The sequence below is a fragment of the Podarcis filfolensis genome (genome assembly GCF_964270895.1).
Source record: "Podarcis filfolensis genome assembly, chromosome: 2".
NCBI classification, from domain to species: Eukaryota; Metazoa; Chordata; class Lepidosauria; order Squamata; family Lacertidae; genus Podarcis; species Podarcis filfolensis.
Genome location: NC_139605.1, coordinates 23,828,569 through 23,856,197, shown reverse-complemented (window position 1 = coordinate 23,856,197; position 27,629 = coordinate 23,828,569). Strand labels below are relative to the sequence as shown.

Below are 27,629 nucleotides of genomic sequence, written 5' to 3'. Positions count from 1 at the left end.
TAAATGAACCTTACATCTAAGACTCAAGCCTAAATCCAGGTACTCAAGAGTAACTAAACTAGTTTGTGCACCTGAGCCTTATGGTTCTAACCTGCAACACTTATGTTCCTTACGAGAGAAGTAGGGGAAAACTTATTCTTTTCCATATTCAGTTAAGGCTGATGCCTAGTTTGGGTTACAAATGCATTATTATTGTTATTTTTCTTGTTGTTATATCAAACATGTGATGGCATGTAAAAAGCCTGATCTTAGACCTGATGCCATTGAGTGGTTCTCTAATAACTGTCGTGTTCCCAGTACTCGTGTGAACTGACTCTTGAGTTTCTTACTGGGAAGCAATTTCTTCTTTTGACCTACCATCAAGCAAAAAGTATTCAGAAAAAAAGATGGAAGCTTTCAGGGAAATTTGCCCAAAGGTGGAATTGCGTGTTACTTGCCAAGACATGTAATGAAATGGTGAAAACCATCTCTAAGGGGCAAATGTGCTTCATGGGGAGGCTCTTTTCACCAAAGAAAACTGGTTCTTGTCTCAAAACATGTTTGGAAAATACATTAATTAATAGTTGCACCATAAAAATTGTGTTTTACATTTTATTTTAGGCAACAATACTGAAACATATACTTGAGAAATAGTGCACGCATATATGCACTTTGTAGTTTTAAATGAATTTAGATTTTCTTTTTCTTTTTTACATGCCGTTCAGTCTATTAGGTCCAAGCCAGAGTCCACAATTTATTTATTCCACATTAGTTCCATGATCTGCATAACTGAATTGTGGTTTGCAGTCACTTTTTTTTTTCCTGCACATGTTCTCTTTCTTATAAAAGTCTGCTGCGTTTGAATAGCAATCTCTGTTTCTAAATTAATTCAGGGATATTTAATTGTATCACAGTCGCTTACCTTGTGCATGAAGATGTATTGATTTTAGTGGTAATGTTGTGCAGGAAAGCTGTGCAGGGCTTTCTCTTTATATATTATCTTTAAAAGTTGTATAAAGGTGGATTTTTTTTAGAAATGCCCTTCAAGCCTAACATGGCCACACTCCAGTAGCAACTGGCATATTGAAGTGCCATTGGTTTCAGCCAGAGACTTGAGGATGTAGTTAACTCTCCTGTTAAAATCTAAGGGAATTAAACGTGTGTCTTTGGCTGAATCATGCCACGTGGTGCGGGCGGTGGAGGGATTACACTCGTCTATTTATACCAATCTTTTGTCAAATTCACTAAATTCTTACACTGGATTTGTATTTAAGGGTATGTGCCATTTTTGATTTGCAAACGAAAATGTAAGTTCATGAAGACTTTGTTGAATTTTGAATATGCTGGTGAAAAGAGAGTGATCCAAATCAGAAACAGGTGGTGCTGCTTGATGGGGAGAATAGTGCCAACAAGTGGAAGAGGAATATTGAAGTTGCCTTATACTGATTTGAACCACTGGTCCATCTAGCTCAGACACCAGCCATGGTTCTCCTGGACTTCAGACAGCAGCCTCCCCCAGCCCATAACTGAAATATGAAATAAAGCAATTGCAGTAAAACAACATGACAATTAAAACGGGAGACACCAAAGGACACCAAGGAGTGCAGATCTTTGGACTGGCCACAGAGCACTGCCACCAGACTGCACACATCTGGGCACTCTAGTTGTGCCCTAACAAACTTGGCAACATTGCAGGCAATTCTGGAGCACACATCACAGATCTTACATGCAGTCGCCTAAGCCACCTTTGGCTGGCCCTGGTGATTCCCAGGCTGTTTACTCTGGATGAGTTCTGCAAGCCAGTAGAGTTGTTCTACTGCAGGAGATTCCAGACTGCTTTACTTTTGCAAGCAGTCGTCCTATTCCATTACATCTTTGAGAAGAAAAGGCTAAGGAGTAAACCGTACACAAATCCGGAGTGGAGTCTCAAATATTGTTGGATGGCATATTATACTCCTCTTTCCAGCAATTCCTGCAGCCATGCTGGTGCCAAATGCACTGCTCTGCTTTCCTTTAGACCACACTGGCGATGCCAATAAGAGGGTCTTGTCCTCTGGGCACCCCTGGACCTCCATACACACTGCCCAGGCTTGTGCCCTGGACAGATCACTTTGGTGCTGCTAATGCAGCAAAAACAACACAGGAGGCAATACTGGTCTCTGCAGCCATAGCAGGCTCTATCATTCTCCAGCAGTCTGACTTCACCCCTGGAGGCGCACTCCATTGTCTCTCAAGACAGACAGGTGCCAACAACAACAACATCCTGTTCTGAACATCATTAAGAAGTCATCCTGTCTTTCAGGAGGATCTACTCAGCAGATCTTACTCTTTTGACATAGGAAGAAGGGGAGCAGGATGGACTGCCTTTTCTCCTTTCAGGACTCAGCTTGCCATATCATAGTGTGAATTACCTTCAGCTTGTTCATGTTGTGGAGGAGGAGCTTTATTTCATTCAGAATTCTTCCCACCTACCACTGAGACAAGGGCTCGGAATCCCGTTGCTAATTACAGTGGTACTTTGTACAGAGAGGCTGCCTCCCCTGCTCTTGGGGTCCAGCCATAGACTGAATGCTGGGATGAGGGACCTGGGGAAGTCCAGATGTCATTGGACTCCAGCTCCCATTAGTCCCAGACAGCAAGGCCAGTAGGTATGGTAGTCCAAGAACTTTTGAAAGGCAACAGATTCTTCATCCCTGATGCAAACACCAGAAGCCAATGGCTGGAAGCCACTGCTTTAGCATATATAGGGTTTTCAGCCTTAGTTAATAACAAAGCTAACAATGTGACCTCCATTCAGTGTAAATTATTATCGGCAAATATTCGCTTCCCATTCGAGAGAATTGGAGAAAAGCTTTCAACTTTATCTGGAAGAGAAAGCAAGAGATGCATATGTCTCACGGAGCCTTCTGCTATCTTGCTTTGAATCATTAGGTCAAATTGTGTGGATGGAATCTCATTACCTCTCGCAGGCCAAGAAGTTCTATCACAACACAGAGTCTTTAGAATAGACCTTTTGACATGCCTGCCTGCAAATCAAGGTTGAAATATATGGCACTTTATTTAACCTAACCAGATGGCTCTATAAGAGATTGTAGATTTTTTTTTAAAAAAATCATCATAGCAAAATGCTGCAGAGCACCTTTGAAATTGACTCGAGCCATACATAGAGATAAGCGTTGAAAGCAACAAAGAGTCCCTACAAATGCTGTATAAATATGCCTCTCTTTGTTTTATTTTATTATTGCTATTATTTCACTCACTCTGCAAAAGCTGCAAACCTTATCAAGACGAGTCATCTTGCTTTTTGAAAGGTTTGCACAGCTTGGTAACTGTGGACAAAACCATGCAGGGGAAATTAATCGAAGCAAGGCAGCAACCCTAACACAATTTTCCAAAACACTGAATATGTAAGATAAATCTATTCTCGGAGATTAAATGCAGACAGTCACATGAGGTAAGGGATCAAAGCAACAGCACCTTTGGACTCATTGCTCGATGAGCTCCATGGTATTCAGCAACCACCCAGATATCAATGCACTGAGGAATTTGGTCAACAGAACTTGGCTCATCTGGAGCAAGGACACGGTACACAGGTCAGCTACCACACGAGAAAGGGCAGCAGGACAAGCATGTTAGCTCCACCCCCATCCACATCCATTTTCATCAGCTGCCTTGAGTTGGAAGGTGACTTTCTGCAGCAGAGAGCCTCCTGTATCTATGCGTGCTTCCTGTGTGTTTTGGGGCACAGAGCAGGTAAAGCTAACATACTTGTTCTTGCTGGAGCCCCCTCACTCACACCTACATACAGGGCAACTTGCCTGTGTACATAATGCCTGAATAGGGCTTGTGTGCCCTTTACAGGAAATCATTTAAGAAAAATGCATCATTTTCATTAATGCTGTACTTTGATGCAATTTGATGTCATTGTTAAGAGTAATGACTACCAAAGAAATAAATTTAAAAAATTATAAAGCAAAGTTCAAACCGGGGGGGGGGGGGGATAGGCTGTAGGCCCTCAGAAAGAGAGCATCAGTACTCACCAAAAAAGCCTTTCTCATATTTTGTCCAGCACATGGTGCCCAGAACTTTCCATATACCACATTTTTCTGTCTATAACACACCCCAATGTATAAGACGCCCCCTATTTTGGGGGACTCAGATTTAAGAAAATGGGGGGAGATGGGAGATGGTCCCATGTATAAGACACCCCCTAATTTTTAACATTATTTTTAGGGGGGGACCTAGTCTTATACATGGAAAAATACGGTATCTCTGAGGAGACCATATGTAATTGGTCTCCCCACATCTGGGACTGTAAGGTGGTCCCTGCGGCAGCCTTCCAACAGCCTTCGGAATTGGAAGTAATTGCAGGGGGCGGGGAACCGGAGGAATTTACTAAAGATGGTGGTTGTAGCTACATGCAAGGACATGGCTGTAGTGGCTAACTCCCGGTTCTTAAGGGATACAAGGTATGGCAAGACCTCTCATGCCTGAGGGGAATCTGGGCCCACCCCGGCATGAGACCTAAAGGCTTCAAAGGAAGACGATGCCCTGGAGTACGCTTGGAATGTGGAAGGCGCAATGGACTGTAATACTCCCTGCATCACGCCGTGCCTCCAAGTGCCCACAGGTCCTCAGGAAAGGGCCCTGACTCCAACTGAGCCCCAGGTGCCAGAGCTCAAAAGCGATCCTCCTGAAATTGAGACAGAATGTCCACTGTGCTATTACTGGAACAAAACTGGCTGAAAAGGAGATCTTAGCCAGCTGGAGCACAAATGCCCATAACAACCTCAGGTCCTGCCAGAAGGACAGCTTGGCCAGAACCCTCACCACCACTTGATTGTCAGACCCTGAAGTTCCGGCATTCCTCAACCCAGTGTGTACAGCCACCAGGATGGGGAAGAATTCTAGGAAGGTAAGGTCGCATGTGATCCTTTCTCCCTCCAATGAGCAGGCCATGGCTGGGAGTACCAACAACCCTTGAAGTAGACCCCGAAGCCTAGGCTGCTGGAGGCATCGGAATGGGCCTGGGAATTGTGGCGAGTGACCAATAGAACCTGCCAGAAGGAATCCTCATTGTATGCTTGCAGGAATACCGACCACACAGCTGACGGTAAGCAGTCCTTACCTTGCTCCCTCATGGAAGTCAGTGGTCGTTCTGGCTGCCTTGCCCTCCCCTAGCAGTAGCCAACCTTGCTGTCGGCTACGCACAAGCAAGCACAGGACCCATATCTGCCCCATGGGCATTAGACAATCTGCATTAGCTTATCCAATTTGAATGCAGCACAAGGGATGCTTTTATAAGAGAGAAATGTGTGCAGTGATATTTAGAGGCATTGTCATTTTTCACGTATTCTGTATTTTAGTTTACTGTGAAAAAGAAACTGAGTTGTAATATGGCTTTTAAAAGAAATGGAATAAAAAGATATGTGTGGACACAGCACTATATAACAACATTGCATTAATACTTGACTGCGAGGGAAGAAAATATTTTATTAATAGTAAACCTCTTGGGTGATACCCAACATTACTCATACTCAGAGTATACCCATTTAAATCAGTAAGTATGACTAACATTGCTTATCACTGTAAAACTACAGTAATGCACGTTTTATTAGTTGAACACTGAATATCCAGTGTCTTTTAAATATTATAGTAAGCATCTTTTTTAAAAAATGTATTTATATGTGATTGACAAGCTTAAGTTGCTTTTCTTCATGAATTTACATGCCTTCAATTAATTTCTTAACATTTGATGTCCAACTGAATATGCCTATCAATCTTGGAATTTGTAACAGATTCTCAGCCATTCTGAGAACTCATTTCCAATTTGGATTAAGAGGCATTCATTTGCCTGTGTTAAAGGGTTATGCAATATTTTAGGTTGCAAACAAATTGCAAATCGGCATATAATTATGAAATAAGCAGGTCCCACTGAAAAGTCCATAATTGCCTTCTGGATTGCAGCCTTAACTAGAAAAATAAAACCACCAGATTGGAGGCAACAGTTCCATTAATTAAAACACAGTGGATTGGATCCTTACTTAAGAGTAGACCTCATTACAGTCAATGGGACTTAAGTCAGTCATGCGTATCATATGTCCCATTGAAACCAAGTCTAGATCTAGCCGTATTTAAGAACAGATCTCTTCTTTCCCCCTTTCATGGGAGCCAGAGGAAGGCCTCAAGATTTCCATTGTACTCATGGGTGTCTTGTTGGTGACCTAAGGTGATATCCAACTAAGTCATACTACTAATCAATTTCAGTGGGTCTACTCAGAGTATGGCTGGATCTCATCCTTCCCTCCACCCATATGCCAAACCTTGCTACTCTATTATAGTTGAAGCAGAAGGGATTTTTCACTTGGTGGTGACTCAACATTCTGCATCTGGAATGGTTTGAAAACATTGCATCCTATTTACATGGAGTAAAGGCAACACAAATACATACCTGGGCAAAAGTGGCTTGGAAAAACAGCCGAACACACAGAGGTTCACTGCACAAAATATCTAATTCAGAACCAGTTTTGTGTCAGTGTCTGTATTCAAATACATCGGCTGGGATCCAAACAAAGAATAGGTATGCACAGAGCAGAATCATAGACGCACACCCAGAGTTTTGCTTTTAGGTTTCCACGGAACGTTTTCACATAGGCCTGTCCTTTGCACATGCATACCACTTCTTTGAACCCTTAGCCTTAGATGCACTTTCCCTGTGACATCCCACTTGAGATTATACTAAAATGTGGGCTGTATAATACGGCTGTAGCCAGTGTGCTGCCCTACAGGTGTAGGAGCAGCCAGCACGGAGTGATGATGCCACACTACTGCCTTCCTGAGAGTGGCATCATTGTGGCTTACCAAGGTTAGAAGCAGAACAGGACGGTGGCAAGGTTAGTGCTTTGCTGGTGCACGCTGCCGCCTCGATGTTGCTGCCACCCTGCCCAGACCGGTCATGGTAAGTGGCAGCCAGCGTTGCCACTGTTGGGAGGACAATGGTGCAGCACCATCAACACTGTGCCAGCCTTTGCTGGCTGTTAGGCTACAATTCTCATGATCTCTGACATTTGGCCTCTAGCTGTGGTTGATGGGAGTTATAGCCCAACAACTTCAGGAGGACACAGCATTGGCTCCCCATGGTGTCAGTCACATTTTGGCATGGGACAATGAGATGATGCCAATCAAAAATAAAAGAAATTGATATACAAAATGTGATCACCCACGCATACCAGTAAATTTCTCAAGTGTACAGTTCTTTCTATGACTTTAATCTGATCGCTGGGATTTGCTTTCATAATGAAACTGCAAGGAATTTCTGAATTAATCTTGCACTGTTGCGGGTGGTATATAATTGTATGGAGAAGAGTTTCATTTCTCTTTAAGCTGGGCAGATGGTAGTTAAATCATTTTGCTTTTTATATATAAAAAAATGAATGATATGAGAGTATATCTTTCTTACTGTCATCTCTGGAATATGTCTGCTATAACCAGCTGTCCTCAGTGAGCATTGTTTATGTCTAAAATGTTTGTTTCCTGTTGAGAGCATCATAAAAATCCTCAGAGAGTGAATTTCTAGGTACCAAAACTGCAAGATGTTTTCACTCGTGAGGTCATTATTCTGGTCACATCTGTTTCATCAGATGAAGCGTCTACAGTCACTAACCCTCCCGTGTGTATTTTTATGGAATATGTATTTTATTACATGATAATGTCTTCAATAGAGAGAGTCAATCAAATCACATTTCAGGTACCAGGCCTGCTGGAATCATAGCTCTCATTGTGGTGATAAACTTTTATCTAGGCTCCACTGCACCACTTCAGATGAGTACATGACCGAATGCTTCTCTATACAAAAAAATGCCCCCCTCTCCAAGTAGTTATCATAAAGTAGGGTTTCAGCCTAGCTTTCTTCCTGGTTTGTTATATACAGGGGATTTCCTGGCATGGAGGAGTATTCAGTTATGTGAGCCACTTCCTGCAGTCAAATGCTGCTGGTCAGACATGGTTTTTACCACTCCTTTGGGAGCCAGGTATTAGGCTAAGAGGTTGCACTTGCTCATCAGAGTGTTCTTGTTTGGTTTTTTCCTCCAGTAGCCCCAGAAAACTTATCACCTTGTTGTCAATTAACATTATTAATTGGGAATGGGGTCATGTGATCATAGAATTGTAGAGTTGGAAGGGACCCCAAGGGTTATCTGGTCCAACTTCCTGCAATGCAGGAATCTCAGACAAAGCATCCATGACAGATGGCCATCCAACCTCTGCTTAAAAACCTCCAAGGAAGGAAAGTCCATCGCCTCCTGTGGGAGTCTGTTCCCCTATAGGACAGTTCTTCCCATTCACAGCAGGGGCTTCTAATTTTGCTCTAGAGGTTAGCCGATTCCATATTTAAGTCATGGGGAATATATGAGAATAATGGGTGGAAGTCAGCACAGCACTAAGGAGCTTTTTCCGTCAGTGCAAACATTTATGATTGCCCCATGGAATTATCTCCCTCTCATCCCCACTGCGTACTGTCCTGGCAGTTCTCCTGCCCCTCCTGAGCAGATTTGGAGTAGGTGAAGCTCCCTTTCACTAGTGGGAATCCTTGTGTTGGCTTTCACTAGCAGAACTGATTAGCTGAATGCACATCACGCTGAAAAAATGTACCCAAATCTCATTGTGTCCCAGAGCACGAAAAAGTGCTTCTCTATTACTACTACTGCTACTACTACTATTACTATTATTAATCATATATGTATGTTACTATTGCTAATTCTGATCTGCAGTGTCTGGGGCTGAAGTAGGTTTTGAACTCATATTTCAAGTCTATAGGGTAGCAAATCCTCAATCTTACAAGCTCATTCCTTCAGGCATTCGTTTTGTCACTAGAATTAGGAACGAAAATGTGAGTATAGATTGCATAACAATCCCCAGAAAAGAAAGGAAAAATTAAAGAGCCACAGCCCTGCACATATTTAATTTGGGAGTAAATTTCATAGAATACATTACAACTTAGACATACATAGAACTGCAGCATAAGGATGCAATCCTTGGCACATTTATTGGGAATAAATCCTGTGAAATCAGCGGACCTTAGCTCTTGTTCATATTCATAAAACTAGAGTTCGTGGTTATAATCCTAGATCGCCTTACTTGAAAGTAAACTCTTTTGAATTCAGAGGGACTTACTCCTGAGAAAAGGCACACAGGATTGGGATGAATAGTTTTTCTCCCATCTAGAAGTTTGCTGGAATTTCTCATGCTACTGGAAAATCAGCCTTGGATTCCTGAAGCCAGTTCAATCAGAAAACCCAGAGTGAAGTCCCTAAGATGGTTGGATGGTGTCTTGTACTCCTATTTCTGGCAATTTCTGCAGCCAAGCTGGTGCCAAATGTATCACTCTCATTTCCTTTAGACCACATCAGCTCCTGGAAAATCAGCCTTGGATTCCTGAAGCCAGATCAGTCAGAACGTTTGCAAGTCTCCCTGGGTTCTGGTGGCTCCACAAGCTTCCCCTACCCTCTGTGCCACAGGCCAGGAGATCTCTGCACCTGCTTACAAATCCCCTATAGAGGCTTACAAATCCCCTATAGTTCAGTTCCGCTGTGGACAGAACCACACATACACCACCCAATTCTGTTTTGAGCAGAGTTTGGTGATAATCGCTATCAACAAACAATAAGTAACTTTCTGTGGCTGCCAAAGATTACCCACACATGTAAGGATTCTCTGTTCACTTGGATGGGAAAGACATCTAAGTGTGTGCATTCCCACTCAACTGAAATAAATGGGAAATCCTACTCTCTAAGTATAGGAGCTCTGTGTCTCATCAAGTTCTTATGGCCACATAGAATAATAGGATCAGGGATTTATTTGTGTATGCCCAAATTTAAGGTTGTTGAGCTATTTTTAGTACTGCCCAAAGTTCTTGAGCTTTTTGTCAAGATCGTTTTTGAGCTAATTTTTATGTAAAATCTGCAAAAACTGCATTACCGACCTGGGCTGCCATGTGTCCAGAATTTCCCAGTATTCTGGATATGTCCGGGAAATCCTGGACATATGGCAAACCTACTCAAATTGTAGGAAGTGTTTGTTTCAGTCGTTGAGAGTTTGAATACTGTCCCCTGAGTCCGTAACAAAAAAATGTATTTATATGGAGAAAGGAAGTTCAAATTCTATATTCATTGGCTATCCCTATTTTAAAAAAACAAACAAACCATCATTTAAAATAATATTCCTCTTGAAACTTATAGTGCAATCCCTATGCATATTTACTCAGAAGTAAGTCCCGCTGTGTCCAATGGGGCTTACTCCCTAGTAAAGTGTATATGGGACTGCGGCCTTAGGGTAACTATGTCATTATGTCCTCCCTGTTGTACATTTGGATCCCTGAAGTACGTTCCCTCCTTGTAAATAGGAACCAGTCTCTGTGCTTTGAAAAGTCCTCAGGATCTATGTAGGTTACGTCCTTCTGTATTGATGTTTTAATTTGCTACTTTATAAACGTCTCTTCTTTCGTTTTCGTCCCGGCTCTCTTTTCTTTTCAGCAACTTGTTGTTTGTCATTGTTATTTTTAATTGCAGACTGCTTTAAAAACAAACAAACCCCCAAGCCTTCCATATTCATGCTTCTCTCTGAAATGTTTTTGGTTTGGGTCTTTTGACTGTCGTCTCGCTGTGAACTTTGCAGATTTGTTTATGAGTGCCACTGTGCTTCTGCTGCATCTGCATTGTCACCGTGATGGTATTTTTTTCTTTTTCTGTCTGTTTCTTCCACAGGAGTTTAACAAGTAATCTGCCCAATGTGAACCTACCAAATGTGAATCTCCCCAAAGTTCCAAATCTACCAGTTAACATCCCGCTAGGCATCCCCCAAATGCCTGCCTTTTCTGCACCGTCATGGATGGCTGCTATATATGATGCTGAGTGTGTATTCAGTTCAATAGATCTCATTTAAATCAAAAGTTTCCTTGGCATGGATATGGATTGTTTATTTCTCTTCGTCAGACTTTGCTAGAGCCTCTTTAAGAGAACAAGTGAGATTGACGTCTCTTTCTAGAGGAGGACTAAATTTGGCGTGCGTTCTGTTAAAATTTAGCACGGATGTCTGTATCGAATGCATTTTTTTCCTTCCACACTTGACACTTGTCAACATACCTGTTGATAAGATTTGGATCGGCGCACCAAAAAATACTATTGTGTTGGTTGCGAACCGTGAGATAAGTGTCAAGGATGTGTGCTATTTAAAAAGAAAAAAGAAACTATCCTGCGCTCAGCTAATTTTGCCATTATCTTTATTGGGATCTAAAAGCCCATATGCTTCACCTGATTGTTCCTGCTTTCCTAAATGATTGTTAAAAAGAAAGAAAACAACATTTACACTGTTGGAATAAGTGCTTTCAGAGTTGGCCCTAGCATACTGAATCACCTGCCTCAGGCGGCAGGTTGGGAGGGGCAGCGGAATGAGCACTTTCTTGCTGCAAGCAAATCAGAACAGGAATGCCCCTTTGCCACCGGCTGGCCTGGACACTTGTGAAACTTCAGGTGGCTTCTCTGTGGTGCCTGAAGCATGGGCCGGTTTCCGATGCTGCTAAATGCAGTAGCGAAGGGGGCTGCCTGGTCCTAGATGGCAAAGTTGCTTGAGCCCAACCCTAAATACCGCTGGAAGCTCTGCATCCCAAAGTTGCTGTTGCTTAGATAGTTTTACTCAAGTTATCTAGGACTATGGCCTGGCACACCAGTCCTATAACCACATTATAAAGGGAAGTGGGGAAACCATGGCAGTCTCTGACCATCACGAGCTGAGGTCTTCCATTCCTGCAGACAGCTAGCCCTTGCAAGTAGCTGCTCGCATAGGTCTCCTTGCATGAGTAGTGGAATGTCAGAAGAGAAAACTCAGGCAGGCTCTTCTTCTGTGAACAGGAAAACTGCAGCTACATAGGAACATAGGATGCTGCCTTATAATGCATTGTACCATTGGTCCATCTGGCTCAGTATTGTCTACACCAGTGTTTCCCAAACTTGGGTCACCAGCTGTTTCTGGACTACAATTCCTATCATCCCTAACCACTGGTCTTGCTAGCTAGGGATGATGGGAGTTGTAGTCCAAAAGCTAGAGACCCACGTTTGGGAAACATTGGTTTACACTGAATGGCAGTGGATCCCTAGGGTTTCAAGAAGGAGTTTCTCCCAGCCCTACTTGGAGATGACAGTGGGGACTGAAACTGGGACCTGGCTAGTATATCCAGAGAGGCAAATGTACATGAGAGGGACGTGGGTGGCGCTGTGGGTAAAAGCCTCAGCGCCTAGGTAAGGTCGGCAGTTCGAATCCCCGCAGCAGGGTGCGCCCCCGTTGCTCGGTCCCAGTGCCTGCCAACCTAGCAGTTCGAAAGCACCCCCGGGTGCAAGTAGATAAATAGGGACTGCTTACCAGCGGGAAGGTAAACGGCGTTCCGTGTGCTGCGCTGGCTCGCCAGATCCAGCTTCGTCACGCTGGCCACGTGACCCGGAAGTGTCTCCGGACAGCGCTGGCTCCCGGCCTATAGAGTGAGATGAGCGCACAACCCTAGAGTCTGGCAAGACTGGCCCGTACGGGCAGGGGTACCTTTACCTTTACCTTTAAATGTACATGAATGGTTTCAGTCTCACTCCAAATTGCCCCATGGAAGTCAGTGGGACGCATTTGGAGCAACCAAAGTAAGCATAGCCCTGCCAGAAGTGTGAGTGTAAGCACAGATGTCAACTTCCCACCCACAAGCGTCACTTCTGTGCTTCAGCCTACCCTCAGCCAACCTCCCAACCTGCCTACCTTCTTACAACCCAACCAGAGAGGGGTCACTGGCTGTCATCCTCCTCTTCCTCTGTCTCAGTGTTCCCCTTGTAGAACTCAGCAGGGAGGAGGGTTCAGTTGGCTCTGTTGGAACTAGTTGGCTCTGCCTGTTGTTGGCTATGGCGCCACCTACTGTTGGGCTCCCTGCCTTCCACCCTACCAGGCCCAATCCAAGCACGGCGAAGCTTATCGTACTGCCTTTTTGAACAATCATTTGGGGACAGGAAACTGTATTCAAATTTTAATCTAAAGGCCATTTCTACCAAAACGTTATGATTTTGAAAAGCAAGTCAAATTAATCACTGTACAAGAAAATGCTGTATTCATCTATTAAATTGTATATATTGAGAGAGTTTTTTTAAAAGTACCAGAACTGATAATTCCATGAAATGCAACTCATATTCATGCTAAGCTGGTTTATTAAAGGCTAGACTAGACTAGGCAGTATGTGTAAATAGTTAACTGACAGTTTTACTTTCTCTCTGTGCATGCTCTGTGACATTGTTTTGTTTTGTTTTCGAAAAGATAAGAATCAAGGCCTCAATCCTGGACATGCTTACTCATGAGTAAGTCTCATTGAATGACTTGAATGTCACTTTCTCATGAGGGCATGCATTTAGGATGGCAGTCAAAGACAAACAGTCCTCTTAAATTTCGCGTATGATTTATTTTAAAGAATAAAACTTGAGCACAAATTCATCTTAAAAGCAGTATGATGGGGAAAAAATGAGCTACTGAACTTGTCAGCTTTAAGCCAAATGTGTGATATTGCTCTCCGCTTTTCAAAATCCAGTGAACTCTTCAAATGGGAGATACAAAACAACCCAGAGATTATTTTTTTATTTGAAAATTCTGGAAGCAGATGGGTATCGCCATGTTGTAATACTAAATACCAGGTTTTTCCCCCCATTCCTGGATATCTGATTGCTTCAAACATAAATATGCTCTATTCCAAAGGCAGGATTAGACTGGATTTAAAAAATAATAATAAAGAGAAGGTAATTATTCTCAATGTATGTTTAAATCAGAATAACTGAAATGATGCTTAGCCAATTATGCCACTGTTATGATGTGTGCTACTTCTTTGCTTAACCAACCATTCAAGAAAAAGCCTGATTCTCTTATCTTTTCATTGGGCCCATCTCCCTTCTACCCATTAAGGACATGTTTCAATGTTTTCACGCCATTACATAGATATGTCTATTTATTACAACTGAGTCGATGCATTCTTTGGGGGAAAAATACCTTTGTTAGTGCAGGATTCAAAGGACTGCCCCCCCCTTGGCATGTTGGGAATATAGTCTTCACCCTGCAGTAGCCATGTGTGCATTTAGCTATATCTTCCCTTCTGTAGCATTAACTCAATGCAGCTGGCATCTGTCACAATAGAAACACCCATCCTTATTTGTTTCTATAGACGATATCAGCATGACCTGGTAATGCATGGTGTGTAAATACAAATTATTGTGTTAGCATTAGTGGTATGCGAGGAGTCGGGTGCGCTTCTTCAAGTTCTCTCGGTCATAATCAATGTGGAGAGAGGGATGAGAGAGAGAAGGAGAGAGGTGCATAAATTTCTCAGCATGAAGCACAATCTGAAGCTCGTATCTTATCCTGTAAGTAGAGGCATTAGGCATAATTGTAGCTGAAGAGAAGTCTAAATCAGCAGCTGGACTGGCTGGTCCCGTCTGTATGGAAGATCTGGGTAAGAGAACCTGCGCTTTATTGAACCTGCACGGAATTGTAAAGGCATTGCAAAAAGCAAAAGGAAACTTACAGAAGTCTGGTCAGGTATATTTATTTCTCTTTCTGAAAAAGAGAAAGGAAATTTGGGGAGGGGGGAGTCCCAAACGAAAGAGAGGTAGAGAAATCAACAAAGCCAAAGTATTCTGAGATATGTAAAAGGATGTCTCATTGTGAATTATTCAATTGCCTTACCCTGATTTGTTTCCAGCTGTTCAGAAAGTGTGTCCTCGCTCACCACTTGTTAGCACTGTTCTTGTTTTTTCCTGAAACCCTTGGGGATGGGGGAAGGAGAACGAAGAGAATGAAGCTTGCAATGCGGGAAGTGCATGAAACCGAAGAATAACCACATACGTTTGTGTACTGCGGTTATTATCAACCAGAGATTTGCCTTCACGTTGTATAGCCTTCAGTTCAATAACTACATACCCTAATGTGATTATTGAAACAGGCTGTTTTTTTTTTTTTATGCCATATGCACTGTTTCCAGATAAACGTTTGTTACCCTCTTCTGTCTGATCTGGAAAGACTTGTAACAGCTAGGTAGATTAGAAGAAGAAGAAAATGTATAGTGTAAAACCCTGATGATGGAGATTCTCCCTGGCATTGTTCTGTGTCTCCAGTCACTGTTACGCCCCCGTTACATGTGCAAGAACGATCTCCACATTAGGTTTCCAGAGCCAGAGAGCAGGCTGTAACCTCTCCTGTCATTCTTATTTTTCCTTTTCTCCTGTCAGCAATGGATCAGGAACGTCAGAAGATCTGTTTTGGAAATTGGATGCCTTACAGACCTTCATCAGGGATTTACACTGGCCTGAGGAAGAGTTTGGGAAACACCTAGAACAACGCTTAAAACTTATGGCTAGTGATATGATTGAGTCCTGTGTGAAGAGGTAAGTGGAAACCAGTGGTGTAACATGGGTTGCCAGCGTCTGGGGCCACGCAGAGGTGGTGGGAGGGAGGGGAAACGATGGGGAGTGTCCGTGAGCATTCGGCTTCCTAACGGCATCCGCATCACCCAGGAGATCGTTGTCTGGAGAAGTCACTTCCTGGTGCACATGGAGAAGCTGTTTTCAACAGAGCCCAGTGACGAAACTGCGCAGCTGTATTGAAGCAACACCGGATGTTGAAATTTTGTGCCCCTAATGATTTTGTGCCCAAGGCAGCCACCTCTGTGCCCCCTCCCATGCTTCACCACTGGTGGAAGAAGAGTTTGAATTTGATATCCCGTTTTATCACTACCCTAAGGAGTCTCAAAGCAGCTAACATTCTCCTTTCCCTTCCTCCCCCACAACAAACACTCTGTGAGGTGAGTGGGGCTGAGAGACTTCAGAGAAGTGTGACTAGCCTAAGGTCACCCAGCAGCTGCATGTGGAGGAGTGGAGACGCAAACCCGGTTCACCAGATTACGAGTCCACTGCTCTTAACCACTACACCACACTGGCTCTCAATGGAAGCACTGGTGGAAGCAACTAGTGTCCACATAGCGTGCATCTAAGTTTTGAAATCACATCCAATTGCTTCTGCACAATTGTGCAATTCTGCTTTATGCAACTGGGGCAAAGCATGCTGGAAATGACTTCCCAAAAAATTAAGTACTTGATGAGTAGCTTCTGTGAGAGTTTTAAGTAAGCCTTAGCAGGGATTCCTCAATGAGAAGCTCAGTAATGGCGAGCAGCCTTCTCAAATCAAACAAGAGCAGTCATTCAGGGCAGAACTACATACTTGGGGCTACTGCCAAAAAATGGTGGTGGCGTTCTTCATTCTCTCCCTCTTTCCTGCCCCCGCCCCCCCAAAAAATAGCTGGTTCAACTGATCATATGACATGGCATCATTCTATGCTATGGTGAGCCAGTGGGATGTAGCAGTTAGAGTGTTGGTCTAAGAGATGGCAGTTTGAGGTTTAAATGCCTTCTCAGACATGAATCTCACTCTGTGTTTGTGACCTTGGGCCAGTCACTATTTTTTGCTGTGAGGATGAAATGGAGAGTGGTGAGAACCTTGAGCTCCTTGAAAAAAGATAGGATAAAAATGTTGTAATAGTAGTAATGATGCTGATGATGAAGAAGAAGTTTTTCCCCACCCAAAGCCACATCATTGGCTGTTGTTGGACTAGGTTGGGTAAATCACATAATGAGAAGAGAAGAAATAAACCTGGGGCTCCTGTTTTGTAATAGAACCTGAAGAGGTGTTGTATATTTACTTGTCAAAGAATCAACTTATAGCAGTTTATGTGACAATTCAGAAGAGTTCAGGCAAACGAGTCACATTATGACAAAATGAAAATGCAACAATTCAGTATTTTGGTGGAGTTAATCAATTTAACAGGTTTGTATAATCAGTTCTGAGAAAGGAACACCCATATGATTTCCTATACTGCTGTGAGTTTTCTGTTTGGTTCCTGGTATACTTCAGTTATAAATTAGCTTGCAACCTGCAAAGATAAACTTTTGTAGCTTTGGCAAATCACTAAAGAAATAAGCTAAAAAGTGTGAGTTGCCGTTCATGAACATTTTTCTTTTACATTCCGAAATGTGTTGGGCTAGGAGTACTGAAGAATTCAGCTGAAAATGGAAACAGGAGCGGAAACTGATGAGTTTCGCTTACCTGTTTCATGTCCAGAGTAGAACTCAGTTGTCATGGACTCGCTGGATGCAGAGAAGTGGTGAGAGGTACAAGCCAAGGAACCCCTAAGGAACCCCCAGATGAAGAAGGCTCAGAATCAGGGGGCTGGTGGTGGGACGACAATGGGTGGTCAGAGGGAGAAGGAGTAGACTGGGAGGAGGAGGTGTTAGGAGCAGAAGAGGATTGAGTGAGCAGGGAGAGGCTGTGGCAGACAGCAGTGCAGACTCAGAAGGGAGAGGGGTCAAGAGGCTGAGTGAGGCAGGCTGTAGAAGAAGACAGGGGGGTATCCTTCTCCTGCTGTGACCAGCTCCCCTTCCCACTGATCTCCCAGAACACACAGGAAAATGAAGACTTCGAAGTATTGTATTGCTCAGTCAAATTAGTAGCTGCAGTATCTTAACTTTCAAAATGTTCCTTTTATTTTATTTTTTTATTACTTTTAACAGAACCCGGATTGCGTTTGAAGTAAAGCTGCAAAAAACAAGCCGGTCAACAGATTTCAGAGTCCCTCAGTCAATATGCACCATGTTTAATGTTATGGTTGATGCCAAAGCTCAGTCAACAAAACTTTGCAGTATGGAAATGGGCCAAGAGGTAAAACTTATATTTATTTATTTATTTATTTTAGAAAAATGTTTAAAGGGAAAAAAATCTGCATCTTATATTCTGCTGGTTTCAGAAACATTCTAACAGTTGTGGATTTAGTTTTCCATATATAGACTATGCAGATGAAAATGCAGGGTCACTCCGTCAAACAAATCCCCATATTGAATATGGACACTCAGAACCCCTGTCACTTAGAAGTGACTGTTGGCAAGGATTGTGATGTGCACAAGGTACCTTTAAAGCCTATTTATGCATGACAGTGTTTTATATTGAGTCATTAACTCCACCTTGGAACCAGACATACGTTTGCCCCAAAGTCTTGATTTTTACATGCAACTACCAGATTGCAATGGCATGGTTATTTTGACCAACAGGCAAAGAAAACCCAATGAGAAACAAAGCAACCTGAGCAAAAGGACTTAAGGGGAAATAGGAAATTGCCTGATCCTATGTAAAATGCAGTCCTGCCTGATTGGACTTTTCTAAAACCTACATTTATAATACTTCCGGGTCCTTAATGACTCAAAGGTTCCAAACTGGTCCAGTTTTATCATCTGCTGGTCTAATGTGTTTTACTTCTCAAAGACATTATCACAACTTGAACATTTCCACATGTGATGTTGTGAAGTAGAAAGACATGCTGAATTGGGCTCAATGAAATGCATAATCATAATCCTCTTTTGTTTGGAAGGCTTGAAACACTGTTCAACATTTTTCTCATCTCTGTTTATGACCAGTTCAGACACAGGGCTTGGATTCTCGTATTTCATTTTCAGTAGTGCATACAACAACTCCTCATGTTCAGAATCTATGTCACATGGGTTATTCTAGCTTTTTTATTTTCTTGAAATATTTATCTCATTCTGATATTTACAAAATAAAGCACCAATCCAAATGGATTCATGGGGAGATTAGACTGAGTACAGTGAGCATTGGAGCAGGTCCTTTGGTCCTCATTTTCTTTCGTTTGTTTGGTATGCTATTTGTTCCTTTAGATGCCCCTCTTTTTTATAATCCCGGGGTGCAACCTTACTGTTGTGAGCACTAAAGACTTCCCTCACCCAAGTCAAAGCATATACTTAAATGAACTCCCACCACTCTTGCTCTGAAATTAGCCCAGAACCACAGAATTTGCCTTGCATCTTCTGTCTTGGTGCAGCCTTTTCGTTGCACTTTTTCAAAACAACCTCAGGAAGACAGTCGTCGTGAAGCTGCTGCAGCTCAATTATTTCTGCGTCATAATTCCTTGTTGTTTTGATCCATTATGATCTATAGGAACGTCTGCTATAGGAACGTCTGCTAGAGGTTTCTGGCAACTGGCCTGAAGTGACACTTCTAAACTCTTCCATTAGTCAAGTTTGTAAAGAGCCGCAGCGTTCAGTGCTCCTGGCTTAAGCCTAGTATCTCTTTACAAATACAGCTTTCCAGCACCTCTAATAATAACACTATTAGTTGAAATAAATTCTAGGCCTGACACAAATGCCAAGGCTGGGAGTAAGCATAGGCTGCGCTCCTATGCACATTTACCTGGGAGTAAGTCCCGTTGAACTAAACAGGACTTACTTCTGAGCAGATATGCATAGGATTGTTCTACCAGCTACCTGTACATGTGATGGTGAGAAATTTGATTCTTTGCCATTTCTCCGTTGTATCAGTTTCATTTCCCATCAGGTATAGCATAGGTAAAAGGTGCTTGCCAGCCTCAGTTACCCCTGCCCAACTCCCATTTTACTTGATTTGTCACTCGCATTGTTCTTGCAAATCCATGACCCATCATGGTTGATAACAAGCAGCAATTCAGTTGCACAAAGAATCAGCCTTTAATATGTCTTAGGCAAATCCACATGTGCCTCTTTGAGAAAGTATTGATACTGTGGTACACAGATTGCATAGCGATTGTGTGAAGTAGCGGTTGCTCTGGTATGACGTTTTTAACAAATAGCTGAACTAATAGACCTGCAAATCAGATGTGAGTTATCTGTGCATAAGTCACTGTTTAGGACTGCAGGGTTACATACACCCCTCCTTCTCCCCTCCAAGTCTTTTGTTTTCTCTTTTATTCATTTTAATGAATTCCTACCTCATCCCAGTGTCTCATGCCATCTCATTTCTCTTTGCTTTTCTCCTGTTTCTCTCAGAAATGTATAACTGCTAATATATAAAGTGATTGACTAATAAGGACTGCAGTATGGCAAGGGATATTTATGCCAACGAAACTAAATTAACCATTTTATCCATCTCTTTTCTCAAACAAAGTAGGGGTGTATTTGATTCAACCTTCCATGTGGCCAAACCCAACCCAGTTCCAAAGGGATAACGTTATTGACAGTTGCTGCATTCTTAGTCTCATGCCAGCCACAGCCTAGAAGGGTTTGCTGGCGGGATGCTTTGCTATTCCCCAGGCTAACTGAGCTCTTGTTTGTTGAACCAAAGGTGCTCCCAGAGCCACAGCAGCCAGCAGCAACTTGAGCCACAATGCTTCCTTCCTGGCAAGCGCATTGCTGATGCTTATGGGGAGGGTGAAGGGGTGAGGCGGTGGGGGTGTCTGTACAGTGCAGACATACCAGTGGGAGCATCAGATGGGTTCTGCCAGTGCATCTGCACCGCACCAACCCCCACACCACCTCACCGTCCCCCCTCTTAAGTGACACACCTGCCAGGGAACCAAGCAAACTGCTTTTGACAGTAGCCTTGGGACATAATCTTGCCCCTCCTTTCCAGTAGAATTCCTCCGTGTGTTTGCTGTCCTCATTTTCTCCCCACATCCTTAGCAATTGATAAAAGGCCTTTCCTCTTAATCAATCACGGGACTCATCTAAGTCAATTGCACACATAGGAACAGTCAATTTGCAGCAACCTCCCACTCCACCACATGTAATGGAACTAGCAGGAACTATACTTCTATCATCCCACCCAATCCAATCCCAGTAACAACTCCATTTGAACTGTGATTTAGGGAGCTTCCAGGCCAATTGTTTATTGAGCACTGAGAGTATAATATTGCTATAAATGATGCTTTACCAGACATTCGTCCTGATATGTTCATGTGGAGGCTATACAACTTTGCCAACATTTTCCAGGGTAGTTTTCCATCAGTTTTCTTATCAGACTTTTTATGGTTAGGAAAGACATGGGATAATTGCACCAGAAAATTCAGGATAACCACCAAACGTTATTATTATTATTTATTAGATTTTGAATAAGATATTCATCATAAGATCTTAGGGTGGTTCGCAGAATAAAATACAGGATAGAAACAAGTAAATCAAACCAGCAAAACAATAAACAACCCATCTTGAATTGACAGCCTGAGTTTCCTCCTTTAGAGTATCCACAATTCCTTCCTTTGGATAAAAGGAGACCTATATAAGGTCCACTGAATCCTACTGAGCCTCCAAATGTTGCCATTATTTCTCTTAATTTTTTTAAATGATCAGATACGGAAAAAATTGAGGCATTTTAGGGAGTGCATTCTGCTGAACATATACACCCATATTCTCCCTGTGTCCTTATATTCAAAGGCAGCTGTTCAGACATTTGGCAGACATAATTTACCACCTTAAATATTTATATTTCTTCTGAATATTTAATGTATTGACAGGAATAACTTGTGTATCAAATATTTCTTGGTGGGTCTGGTATGTTTTTCTTCTCCGAGGTCAGATGGTCGCTAATAGAAATGCAGCATACACACAATCTGTTGGTGGTGTCATAATGAAACATGCCTCTCACATGCGCACCCAATGTCAGCCTAGTAAAGTGACTATAGATGGACTGAATTCATCTGCTTATAAAGCAGGCCAAAGTTTCTCACTAGTTTAGCTGAATTAGCATCCCACTCCTACAGAGCACTTTGGAGGACCTGGGTGCTTCAAAGCTTCCTAGGGTGGATTTTCCCCCACACTTATTCAATGGGTCAGCATGACAGGATCACCAAATCCATGCCTTTCTCTGCCCAAAGAGTTCCAGTGCTGCCATACAGGTGGGACCACAAGAGGAAGAGGCACCTGAGAGCCGTTATTCCCCTCACACACCTACACTTCCCAGGGAGGAGTTAACAATCCTTCTTGCCAAGGGACTCTGGGAACTGGAGCTCTCTGAGGGGAACAACTCTCAGTGCCCTTAGCAAACTACAGCCCCCAGAATTCTTTGCAGGAAGCCATGGCTGTTTAAAATGGTATCAGCAATGCTTTAAATGTATGGTGCCCATAGTTTAGTCCTGAGCTGGTATAAGGTATGTTCTCATGTTCTTCCCATCTTCTCCACTCTGAACTAAGCACTGTGGATCTAGTGGCAATTCTGTGGCAATCATAGTTGTTGTTGTTGTTTAAAGCCTTAAACAGCCTTGGCCCAGGATACCTGAAGGAGCATCTCCACCCCCATCCTTCTGCCCAGACACTGAAATCCAGCACCAAGGGGCTTCTGGTGGTTCCCTCACTGCGAGAAGCCAAGTTACAGGGAACCAGGCAGAGGGCCTTCTCGGTAGTGGCGCCCGCCCTGTGGAATGCCCTCCCATCAGATGTCAAAGAGATAAACAAATACCTGATGTTTAGAAGACATCTGAAGGCAGCCCTGTTTAGGGAAGTTTTTAATGACTGATGTTTTAATGTATTTTTAATCTCTGTTGGAAGCCGCCTAGATGGCAGGGTACAAATAAATTATTATTATTATTATTATTATTATTATTATTATTATTACCACCACTCTGGGCAGCTTCCAACAGAATGTAAAAATACAATGAAACATCAAATATTAAAAACTTCCCAATATAAGGCTGCCTTCAGATGACTCCAGAAAGTTGTGTAGTTGTTTATCATTTTGACATCTGATGACAGGATGTTCTACAGGGTAGGACCCACTACTGAGCAGGCCTTCTGCCTGGTTCCCTGTAACTTCAAATCTCACATTGAGGGAACCACCAGAAGGCCTTCAGAGCTGGACCTCAGTGTCTTGACTCAATGATGGAAATAAGAGACACTCCTTCAGGTATACAGGGCCAATGCCATTTAAAGGTCAACACCAACACTTTGAATTGAGCTCAGAAACATACTGGGAGCCAATGTAGATCTTTCAGGACCAGTGAGATATGGTCCCTGTAGCCACTCCCAGTCACCAGTCTGGCAGTCATATCCTGGATTAGTTGTAGTTTCTAAGTCACCTTCAAAGGTAGCCCCGTGTAGAGCACATTGCAGTAGTCTAAGCAGGATGATAACCAGAGCATGTACCACTCTGGCAAGACAGTGTGCAGGCAGGTCGATGGAATGGGTAGACAGCTGCCCTGGACACAGAATTGACCTGCGCCTCCATGGACAACTTTGAGTCCAAGATGACCTCAAGGCTGCACACCTAACCTGCACTCTAGGAGGGCTGGTACATATCCGACCCTGGTTGCATCAACTTCCTTTTTTGCTTGCGGTAGCTCCCTGCCCCCCCCACAACAAGCTGATTCACCAACATGTTCATTTCAAATGGGAATAGCAACTTTGAAGCCACCATTCAATCTACATGGAGAAGGGCTGATCTATAGCATGCAGGGTAAAATGGCAGCTTCTGCTGATGGCAAATAAATCAGAGGACACTTAGCTGCAAGCAGGAGCCTTCCTTAGTCAAACTGAAGAGGGCCACAGAACTTCTGTGCAGTGAGACCTGGAAGAGGCACACACAGAGTGCCCATCATTCCAATGTCTGCCAGAAGTAGGATTACCCACCAACATCCTCCCCATACATCACATCATCCACACCATGGAGTTTCATAATTAGAGAGTTGACAGGATGCCCTGCATTGCAGCTATCAGCAGTAAATGGGTAGCTTTAAAACAGCTCCATGAGCCAAAAGGAATATTGTTGATGTAACTTTTACTTTACTCCTCTGATCTTTTTTATTACAACCTGATGTAAAGAACTATGAATATGGTATGAAGATACAGGGGACTACTACCTTGCTGAAGCTAAGCAGGTCTGGGTCTGGTCAGTTGCCTGGATGGGTAACCGTTGCCTTTGAACCACACTGCTTTGGGTTCTGTAAGGGGAGCACAGAATAATATAAATGTCAGAAAGTATGTAAATAGGAAGAACTTCCTAACAGTGTGAATTGTTCAGTAATGGAACAGGCCTCCTGAAAAGACAGTGGACTCTCCATCACTAAGCAGAGGTTGGATGATACTGTATTACCAGATTTCCTGGTAAGGGTGCCTCCAACTTTAAGATTCTGTGATTCAGATTCCCTGAGATCCAGCGCCGAGGGCCTTTTGGCGGTTCCCTCATTGCGAGAAGTGAGGTTACAGGGAACCAGACAGAGGGCCTTCTCAGTAGTGGCGCCCACCCTGTGGAACGCCCTCCCATCAGTTGTCAAGGAAATAAGCAGCTATCCTATTTTTAAAAGACATCTGAAGGCAGCCCTGTTTAGGGAAGTTTTTAATATTTAATGCTGTATTGTTTTTAACACTCGATTGGGAGCCTCCCAGAGTGACTGGGGAAACTCAGCCAGATGGGTGGGGTATAAATATTATTATTATTATTATTATTATTATTATTATTATTATTATTATTATATATTTAGCCCTGCGGGTTCAGAATAGGGAGCAGGTTTGGGGGAACAATGTAGTGCTTCTTCAATGTAGTGACGGATTCCTATAGGTGAAGGGCCCTGTCGGTCTCTAAAATATACAATCCTCCCAGCGCTTCCACCAGCGCAAACTTCGTTTGTGCCAATGGAACTTGCCCTGGCGAAGCGGTTTGAGGATCAGACAGCTAGTCTGCAATCCTTCTGGCTGCATTCTAGTGCTGCTGTTGCTGCTGCTGCCGTTGTTGTTCTCATTTGCGTTGTAAAGGAGATTTTAATTGAAAACATATTTGTCAATACATTTCACACTGTATTATTTTGCACACACCTAGCCATCCTTTTAGTTAAATCTCATAATTTATCCAACGAAGATGAACACTTAGCAAGAGAACTGTCACCCGCCCTCACCTCCAACAAACAAACATCCTTGATTAAAACAATATGATAATGTGGCAAATTAAGCATGTCTTTTGGACTTGTATGCGAAGCCCAGATTTTTTAAAGAGAGAGGGGGGAAAAATCAGTCAAGAGAATATTTTTATTTTAAATTCCATGCATTGCCACCATATCCCGTGGGCCGCATTTTCAAAAGCATCGATGCACTTTAGGGGAATGTCCAGCTTGCACGTTCACTACCTTTGGTGTACTTCCGCTCAGCCTAACATGCTTGTAAGGGTCCCATTTTCCGTGCATGCATCAGAGCCAGAGCGTGCCAGGTTTGGGCATGTCCTGCATTGTGCATCTCTTGGTGCTTTTCAAAATGAGGTCCAAGCCAACATAGTTTTCACTGGTGTGCATGGTGTGCATTTGCAAGCTTTGTTTGTCCTGTGCTTAGTGGGTAGCACGTGTACATATATATGTCACGGGGTCACGTCCTCCAGGGAACGCCCGTTGCTGTTTTCCGCGTCCAGGGAGTTGTTCTGTTCGGCACGTTCTTCATGATGTAGCATGCTACTCCTCAGCAGCGCTGCCTGCATCCCACCATCCAGAGTAAATATCTGCAAAAGTGGCTGTGGCTGCTGGAGAAAAGAGGGATTCTGCACGCGAAGGAATATATTTTTAGCAGGTGGAGAAGCGGGAGCGGTGGAGGGTTTGCGCAAAGCACCTAGTCCCTTGGGAAGAGGGTGTCTTTTGGGTAGCCTGGCGACATGGCCCCTAGCAAACTAGAGGAGATGGCCAATGGCTTCTGCTTCCTTACCTGCATCGCCTTTCCCCAGTCCCCTTTTCGCCTGTGCAAACACAGAGCTGCCCATAGTTCCCAGGCTTCCTGAGCCAGCAGCAAGTATATTTTACATCAGGCAGGGGAGGTCATTGAAGGTTAAGTCTTTACCTTCCTCACATGAGGGTCAGGGGCAGAGGATAAGCACTAGGTGGGATTCTGAAACACTGCTGCTTTTCGTAACACATCTCTTGCTGATTTTCCCTGTGCAAATTGTAAAGCACCGAGTCGGGAGATTCCACCCTCCTCCCTCCAGCATACCTATGCCATTTCCAGCGCCTGTAAACACGTACACAATCACATGCAAACTCTGACTTGTTTGGTCCAAGTTACAAACACCTGTGCCTTTAAAACAAAAAACCTCCCTTCCGAGGCTTAGCATGAATGTACACATGTAGCAGCACATGGGTGGTAGAATGACTGCCACTTCTACACTGTGGGTACAAGTTCTACTGCTCTGAAACTCCCCTTATCAGAACAAGGCAGTTAAACAACATGGTGTAGCCTCATACCGGTCAAACTATTCACCAGTCTAGCCCAGAACTGTCTGACTGGCAGCGGTTGCAGAGGCATTTCCTATCACCTGTTACCTGATTCTCTCTTAACTGGAGAGGCTTGGGATCAAGCCTTGCACCTTCTGCATGTAAAGCATGGGTTCTGGTCCCTTCCCAAATATTGCCATTCAGCCCTTTTTCTGCTATACCTCTTTCTGCTACCTGCAATGATTCATTTATTTTTAACACAGGATAGCTTCCAAAATGCACATCCTCCATCTACAGCTTTCCAGAAGTGGAAGGGTCCATACCTCTGGGGTTAGGATTCTGCCCCCTGATTCTGCTGCATATGTAGATTCGGCCTCGGGGGGTCCTCTGTGGGAAAAACTGCTACATTACGCACACACACTTTTCATCCCTGCAAGCTAGTCCAACACAACCTGACAATGCAGTTAATGGAAGAACAACAAAACAGATGTTCTACATCCCATTGGAAGTTGTAGGTGTAGTTTACATTCAGTCACAACCCAAATAAATTGACTGACATCGCAGATATGGGAATGGGTCATTAATCAGATAGACTCTACCGAGTGAACAAAAACTTTATTTTAGGTTGTAACATTATGACGGTTAACCTAAAATTCTGAATACGATTAAAAAAAAAAATCTGTAATCAAAAGCCAATTCTCTTCTAATGTAAAAAACGGTGGTGGACAAAACTCACATGTGAATTCTGGGGAAATTGCCTCTTCCCAAGTGTCAGCTTCCTCATGATGATTCAGTAAACAAGGGGGTACCATCAAACTTTAGCCATCCCCAAACTGGAGTTCAGTAAGCCAAAAAAAAAAACCCAGCTGCCATGCCACTGAGCTCTACATGTATTATTATTACTATTCCTTTTTTCCCCAAATTGCAACAAAGATGATATTTCTCTGCCTCACTAGAGATGTTTCTGTGTATGTGTTCTGTGCAACAATCACTTTTCAAAAACCCGTTTTGTATTCTGCGTGTGGTTCTCTTTGGTAGCAATCTCAGGTATTTCAGTGAAAAGGGATTATATCCATTATATTTCATTTCCTTGTTGCTTATTGTTTCTGTGCATGCTGCTGCTTTTTCATGGCCCCCATTTAGAAGGTCCCATTTTTTTGAAGATTTTGTTTTTATTTATGGTTTACCTTCATATGTTCTTTTTCCTGTCTTCTGCACCTTCCTCTTTATTTCTGTCCCCAATCATCTGAAAGTTTGCTAAAGAGTGGGTAAGTGTGTCCTACATTTTCTTTTGTTTTCTTCCAAGTTCCTGTTGTAGTATGTGACTGTTCCATTGAAAGAAAGAGAAACACTGAGCAGTTCAAACTAGCGAGGAACTCTTAAGTCAGTTCTGAGGGACTAGCGTCTCACACTTCTAATTGCCCCTCACACTCCTTATTCCCCAAAGCATGATTTAGTATTTATAGCAGATTTGTCTCTTTTAATGTGGTTTTTTTTCTGGTTGGATGTTAACATTTTAAAATAACATTAGCGCAAACAAGTGGAAATAAATACAGTGACTGAGATCAGCGCTTTCAATGTTTTATTTAATGTAGGAGGGGAG

General features: G+C 43.0%; 1 protein-coding gene across 13 annotated transcripts in view; it reads left to right on the top strand.

The window, feature by feature from the left end:
• Positions 1-27,629, top strand: part of CADPS (calcium dependent secretion activator) — a 348,429-nt gene that overhangs the window by 256,407 nt on the left and 64,393 nt on the right. For 4 of the 13 annotated variants that reach the window (XM_083600421.1, XM_083600420.1, XM_083600419.1 and 1 more), the window contains 4 exons: positions 10,740-10,886; positions 15,270-15,425; positions 17,604-17,751; positions 27,280-27,294. In XM_083600421.1, the coding sequence (XP_083456547.1) occupies positions 10,740-10,886; positions 15,270-15,425; positions 17,604-17,751; positions 27,280-27,294 (466 nt within the window). The remainder of the gene's footprint in view (positions 1-10,739; positions 10,887-15,269; positions 15,426-17,603; positions 17,752-27,279; positions 27,295-27,629) is intronic. The other 9 variants (XM_083600416.1, XM_083600414.1, XM_083600425.1 and 6 more) reach the window with 3 other exon arrangements.